Source organism: Borostomias antarcticus (assembly GCF_949987555.1).
Source record: "Borostomias antarcticus genome assembly, chromosome: 27".
NCBI lineage: Eukaryota > Metazoa > Chordata > Actinopteri > Stomiiformes > Stomiidae > Borostomias > Borostomias antarcticus.
Genome location: NC_140260.1, coordinates 244451 through 251187, shown reverse-complemented (window position 1 = coordinate 251187; position 6737 = coordinate 244451). Strand labels below are relative to the sequence as shown.

The following is a 6737-nucleotide window of genomic DNA, read 5'->3' as shown; positions in this document are numbered from 1 at the left end:
ACTTTTGTATGGTCCACTCAACGTCAAGTTAAACGTGCATGCAACGCAAACGCGGTATCTGCACACAAGTTGCTGCAACGTGCAGGTCAAACGTGTCTGCAACGTGCCTGCAATGTGTACACAACGTTGTGATTTCCGTGATGATTTCGATGTATATTGCTGCAACGTTGTATACACGTTTATATATTACTTTGTTACGTTGCTGCAACGTGGTCTACACTTCCGTTGGCTACATATATAATTTGCATTACAAAACAAATCAGCTCATTGCGCAAGCTCCACTACTTCCTGAAACTCTACAGGCATATTTCTTTACCGTCCTATACTATTGGATAGCAATAGCGATGAATCCGGTGTGCAGCACACCTGATCAATCACTCCCATCCACTAGTATAGGACAGGAAAGAAATACGCCTGTAGAGTGTCAGGAAGTAGTGGAGCTTGTGCAAAGAGCCTATTAATGTCATAGTCAATGCAGCAAGCAAAATTATGGTACAAAAGTTATGACAACACCATTCAGTCAAGAACAATTTATTTTATTAAAAAAGTACACAATGTCTGGCCTGCAACATGATAAACAAGTTTAAAAACAAAAAGGATAAAAAAAAATAATAATACTAAAACAGTTATTTACAAAAAAAAGTTATTTACAAAAAAAATGGCAGGCTGTGCTCAGATAGGCTGGGGGGGGGGGGGGGCTGTGCTCAGATGGGCTGCGGGTGGGCGTCAGATGGGCTGGGGGGGGGGGCTGTGCTCAGATGGGCTGGGGGGCAGCTAGGAAGGGAAGTCTTCCTCATCAGAATGCTGGGGAGTGCTCAGATGGACTGTTCTTGGATGGGCTGTGCTCAGGCGGACTTCTGCAGATACCTAAAGACACAATGAAATGGCCGTAAATACACAACGCACATACATGCACAAAAAAGTGGTACACAATCTTTGGAACCATGCAGTGTCACTGGGTAGGAGAAACCAAAAAAAAAGACATCACTTACCCTTCTGCATTTAGCAGGGGCATGTTTCAATGTCTCCTGCAGCTGGGCGGCCACCTCCGCCATCGTAGCCTTTGGCATGGAGACCATCACTGCACCTTTAAGTTATCAAGAAAGGTAATGGTTTCAATTCACATCGGTCATGGAACAAAGACGATGTATTAAAAAATATTCAAAATATGAACCATTTCTTACATGTTAGAACATTGAAGAGTGTCATACTCTTCAGTGGCTTCTTCCCCTTCTTCCCGTGCACACTGTAGGCGCTCCACACCGCATGTGTGGCTACAGCTGACAGCACCCGCCGGACTGTGTCCGCCAAGTCTCTGCCACCAATGGCACCTAGGTATTGTGTCTGCAAAACAAAGAGTCATTTACTGTACCCTTCCCTGCACTGCAAAAATAAGACAAAGTTCCGCCCTGCAGACACTCACCATCTTCCTCTGATGTTCCCGGTCCTTCAACCTGGCCTCAGACCTGCAGCTCCTCGTCCGTTTGGGCAGGGTTCAGTACATCCAGCACTTCTCCCTGGGCTCCAGACTCCACAGGCCGCGTGCTCTGGGCCAGTTCCCTCACAGTCCGTGCAAGCTCACGGAGTTGCTCCCGCATCTCTGAGAACTGCTGATGTACAGACCTCTGGAAATCTAGATAAACACAGATGTGGCTATAAGTACACTGACATAAAACTAAATGAAACTCAAAATATATCCCTGCATGCAACATGAAGTAGTCCCATACCAGCATCTGCAGAGCAGCATCGATTAGGTAGAGGGGTACATGGAGTCAATGGTGCTGGAGCCGTTTTATTGGGCGACGGCATCACAGACCTAACTGAAAAACAAAAGGGATAAAGGAAAGGGATGAGCAGGAAACTGTATGGTGTTGGCAGCATGCTTTGGCTTCTGGCATTTGAAGGAAAATAAATTAAGACATTAACAGGTAGACATCACAACACCACAGCAGTACATGCCACTCTTACCTGGTCTGGCTGGGGTGCTATACATGAAGCCTGGGCTCGCATGGTTTTCGCTCACAGGGGATGAGCTCGGAAAATCTGCAAGATGAGTAAATGTGACCGCCGCTGGTGATTTGGTCCTCAACTAGGCATTTTCATTTTTCAGTTTTTTACAGATTATGAAAGTGCAGATTGTAAGCTTTCAAATGAGGTCTCATACATTGAAATCTGAACATATTTGAAGAAGATATGCTTATTTGAATGCTAGTACTGCCAAATCAACTTAGCTGAGAAATCGCCCTCCAAAGTTCTCCAACAATTTCACACCTCTGACTGCCAGGTAATGGGCGTGAACAATAGCCTGGTAACCGCACCCCCAGCCACTCCCCCACTGGACGATCTGTCATTATCTGTCAGAGTGGCTGTCAACTTGGGGTATTACCTGAGAGTGGGGTGCTCTCTCACTGATTACCCCACACTCTTTGAGTCAGTATTAATCTTGTGTTGTGAATGCAGTTAAGAACAATATAAGATGAAGTTCAAATTTAACGTTCTTTATTGTCAAATACATGATATACATTACAAGCATAAGTAGTAAAGTGTACAAAAAAAGGCAACAGTCTAAGTGTTAAAGTGTACAGTCAGTTGTATAGACAAGGTGCATAGTGTTCATTGTGATCAAGTGCACAACAAAGTAATAAGGTGCATAGTGTTCAATGTGATCAAGTGCACAACAAAGTAATAACAAGGTGCATAGTGTTCATTGTGATCAAGTGCACAGCAAAGTAATAACAAGGTGCATAGTGTTCATTGTGATCAAGTGTACAACAAAGTAATAACAGTCCCCAGCTCAATACTCAAGGTAATAACAGTACTCGGCTCAGTATTCAATATTCGAACAATGCAGTCTGTGCAAGTGTGCGCAAGTCTGTGCAAGAGAACACGCAATGCTTCAGTATACAAACAGGAAAAGGCTGTGGCCTTTCTCCTGCAGTGCTGTCCATCCTGATGATCTGCAGTGAATCTACAAGCGGACAGTCTTGTTCTGAGCTGCTGTGGAGTTTGGCGGGGGACATGTGACGTCTCGTCCCTCATCAGAACAGAACTCTCTGATCTTGTTAAAGAGATATGTCTGTCTGGCCATGTCCAGTCCGGGTGGGGCTTGCACAGGAAGACCTTCTCTGGGGGGCAGGACATCAGGCTTGCGCAGCAGCTGAAACTCAACTGCTGGTGCATCACGGTGTTCTCTGGCCACAACCATGCCAGGTCTCTCTGCATCAAAACTGCAATAGAATAGAAGGAAGAAAGTACATTAAACTATTGCCCACAGTACTGGCACTCCATATACATAAAATAGTACCAGAAAGTGTTGATTAAATAGACTAGCTAATGCATGATAATTACCTGAAGTGCTGGTAACTCGAAATCTGTGGGAGTGCCCGGAAGTAGGGTTTCAGATGCTCTTGCCAGTTGTAGCATTTGCATGTCCAAGCGCATGGGGGTCTGCACTTGTCCACCATTCTCCTGGTAGTCTTGGGCTATGGCCTGGAGCTTGTTCTTGCTCATGCTGTAACCAAAACAAAAAACAAGGTGTCAGACTAACATACCTCTCATGCTCTCTCATTCTGTTTCTCTCTGTAATAGCTACCTAGCTAGCTAGCTAGCTAGATATTAGCTGCCTCGCTGGCTAGTTTAGGAACACAGGGCTAGCTCAGCTAACTAGCATGTTAGCTAACGTTAGCTAGCTAGATATTAGCTGCCTCGCTGGCTAGTTTAGGAACACAGGGCTAGCTCAGCTAACTAGCATGTTAGCTAACGTTAGCTAGCTAGATATTAGCTGCCTCGCTGGGTAGTTTAGGAACACAGGGCTAGCTCAGCTAACTAGCATGTTAGCTAACGTTAGCTAGCTAGATATTAGCTGCCTCGCTGGGTAGTTTAGGAACAAAGGGCTAGCTCAGCTAACTAGCATGTTAGCTAACGTTAGCCTTTGTTAGTTAGTGCTAGATTTGTTATGCTAGCTAGACTCAGTCACTTGTTTAGAAATGAGCTACTGCTAAACGACTAACGTAAATGTAAACAGCACAGATAGTATAAAGATCAGCTTACCCCAAAGCAAAGCAGAATGCTTGGCGGTGGTGTGAATCTGGGACGTCGTTCGCGTTCGCTTGGTAGCAGCTTGCTTTGTTACAGTCATCTCTGTATCACAGGTCATCAAGAATAAACTCCGTGTACGAACGAGTCCTGCTCTGCTGGAGTTTTAGCTGCTCTTAAAACTCTTTCCATGTCCTGGATGCCACCCCGTCTTCTCTTTAGCAAAAGCTGTAGCATCCATGGTTAAACTGTAAACACAGCCGGCGTGTTGGGGGCGGAGAACCCGGAAGCAATAGCCAATGAAACCAGATCATGCTAATCGATCTGCCCGCCCCCAAACCCGGCTCGAAATCAGCTAAAAACGAGCTTAGTTTGCAGACTAATTAAACGTATTTCGTGAACCTAAAACTGTTGTCTGTTATAGTAAGTGGGTTCTTCACAACTTCAACTTTGGTAATACAAAATAAAACAAAAAACGAAAAAAAACGTTTTTTTATGTATTTTGCCCTCTAGCGCATTTCGGGGTTTGCCGAGTTGCGGACCAAATCACCAGCCGCTGTCACAAATGGTATTCAATCTAAAAAAGCCAATCACAGAGCTAACTGAATGGGATTAGCAGGAAACTTTATGGTGTTGGCTTTGGCTTCTGGCATTTGGAGGGAAACTAAATAAAGACAAGACAGGTAGACACCACAGCAGTACATGCCACTCTTACCTGGTCTGGCTGGGGTGCTATATGATCTGGCTGGGGTGCTATAAATGGGGCCTGGGCCCCGCTCGCCCACATGGGACAAGCTTGGAAAATCTGCAAGATGAGTAAAATGGTATTCAAAATAAATAAAAAATAGTCCAACTATCAGTGTGCAGTAGGCATAGACATTTAATTTCAACACAAACATGCATACCTGGATTGTACAGCACACGTGGATTGTACTGGACCGCTGGCAGAGGCCTTTCAACTCCGGCACCTGGTCTTTGGCCTGCATAGTGGGGACCAATGGCTGCCCGGGGCTTGGAATATCTAGTGGAATATCAGTAAATTAGCTCAGACTACTCGATTTCAAAAGTACTACTCTTTTGGGACTGTTGAATGCACTTTAGTATATTACCTTCGTCACTGGAGTGATAGCGCGTGTTGCGCCGTCTCTTTCTAACGTCCTGGCACTCGTCCATCGACGACTGCTGCTCAAAGACTTTTGCCATGAGCCTGGCACCTTCGTAATGATCTGTGTGCATAAAGTACCATAATAAATACATTTCAGCCATCCTTTTTCCTCAGAATAATGAGTCATGATCTTTTCCCCCCCGCCAGTATTTTTTAACAGCTTAAAATGCAAACAGTACCAGTTGTGGACTTGGGGAAAACCCGGACTCTGTGGAGCGCCCAGCCAGGGTTAGGTTCCACGCAGCTCTTTATCCGTTGGCTGAATTTGTTCATCGGCCAGGAACACATCTGCAACTGTGAGTGAAACCATGTTAGTACCCGCTTCCCTGTACTATTGAAAAGTAGCACCAATCAGAAACATTGTTCACACAAACATGTTCTTACCCCATCCTTTTTGGAGAGCCAGGATACTGGGACAACCGACACAGTGTCCTCCCCCAGAAACTCCACGCAATACAGTCTGCCCAATAAACAAAAAAAATTCAGGTTGTAAACACATAAGGACCCTATGGGAAAGTAGGCAGAGGGGAAGAAGCGACTAAAACAACAATTCAACAAGTCATTACAGCCGATAAGTAATTAGTGACACGCCACTATTCTATCCTTTTTTTTTTTTTTAATTCAGGCTATGCAGGTACTATTTCATATTCACATTTCCCTCAGTCCAGCGGCCATTTTATATTAACGTTACCTAACACAAACTACCAGCTCAGACCGTTCGCTTATGTTTCTGCAAATGTTCGCGGCGAACACAAAGCCAGCAGTAACAGAAAAAAGATTTGCAATAGTTTGTCGGAGTATTTTCAATATTGTCTAAACATTAGTCAAGTTCGGGCCTTGACTTAGCTAGCTAGCACTAGGCAGCGTGTTAGCTAGCATTAGGTAGCGTGTTAGCTAGCACTAGGTAGCGTGTTAGCTAGCACTAGGCAGCGTGTTAGCTAGCACTAGGCAGCGTGTTAGCTAGCACTAGGCAGCGTGTTAGCTAGCACTAGGCAGCGTGTTAGCTAGCACTAGGTAGCGTGTTAGCTAGCACTAGGTAGCGTGTTAGCTAGCACTAGGTAGCGTGTTAGCTAGCACTAGGTAGCGTGTTAGCTAGCACTAGGTAGCGTGTTAGCTAGCACTAGGTAGCGTGTTAGCTAGCACTAGGCAGCGTGTTAGCTAGCACTAGCTAACGTTAGCTAGCTAGCATTGGGCTTCCAATTCCTGAACTTAGTTTAGCGTGCAGGTTATGAGTTACTTCTGTTCACTTAAATTATTACCGGTAAGTAAACAAATAAATAGCTAAACCAACAGTCAAATCAATGTAATTTGATGAGAAAACCCCCCCGAGGTGACTGGTATAACTTACCAGAGCTGAAGTGCGCACCACACTGTGGTGTTGTTGGTCCCCAATCTGCTCTCTTTATGGCTTTAAACCACAGCTTTCGACGGTTCCTCTGAAAAGGGGGACATCTCGAGGGGATGCTGAAGAATCTGAGGCCGTCATCTTGTCCTTTTCTGTTTGTACAGTTCACAGCACAGCAGCTTTGAGGCATAA

The 6737-nt window shown here is 45.0% G+C and overlaps 1 protein-coding gene across 1 annotated transcript; it reads right to left on the bottom strand.

The window, feature by feature from the left end:
• Positions 1–748: 748 nt before the first annotated feature.
• Positions 749–2044, bottom strand: LOC311326456 (uncharacterized protein). Its single transcript, XM_084459347.1, has 5 exons — positions 1969–2044; positions 1424–1633; positions 1185–1344; positions 993–1087; positions 749–867 (listed from the first exon to the last, which is right to left on the bottom strand). Exons 2-5 carry the CDS (start codon positions 1424–1426, stop codon positions 775–777), a joined length of 351 nt encoding a protein of 116 aa, XP_084315473.1. The 5' UTR covers positions 1427–1633; positions 1969–2044; the 3' UTR covers positions 749–774.
• Between the last annotated feature and the right edge of the window lie 4693 nt (positions 2045–6737).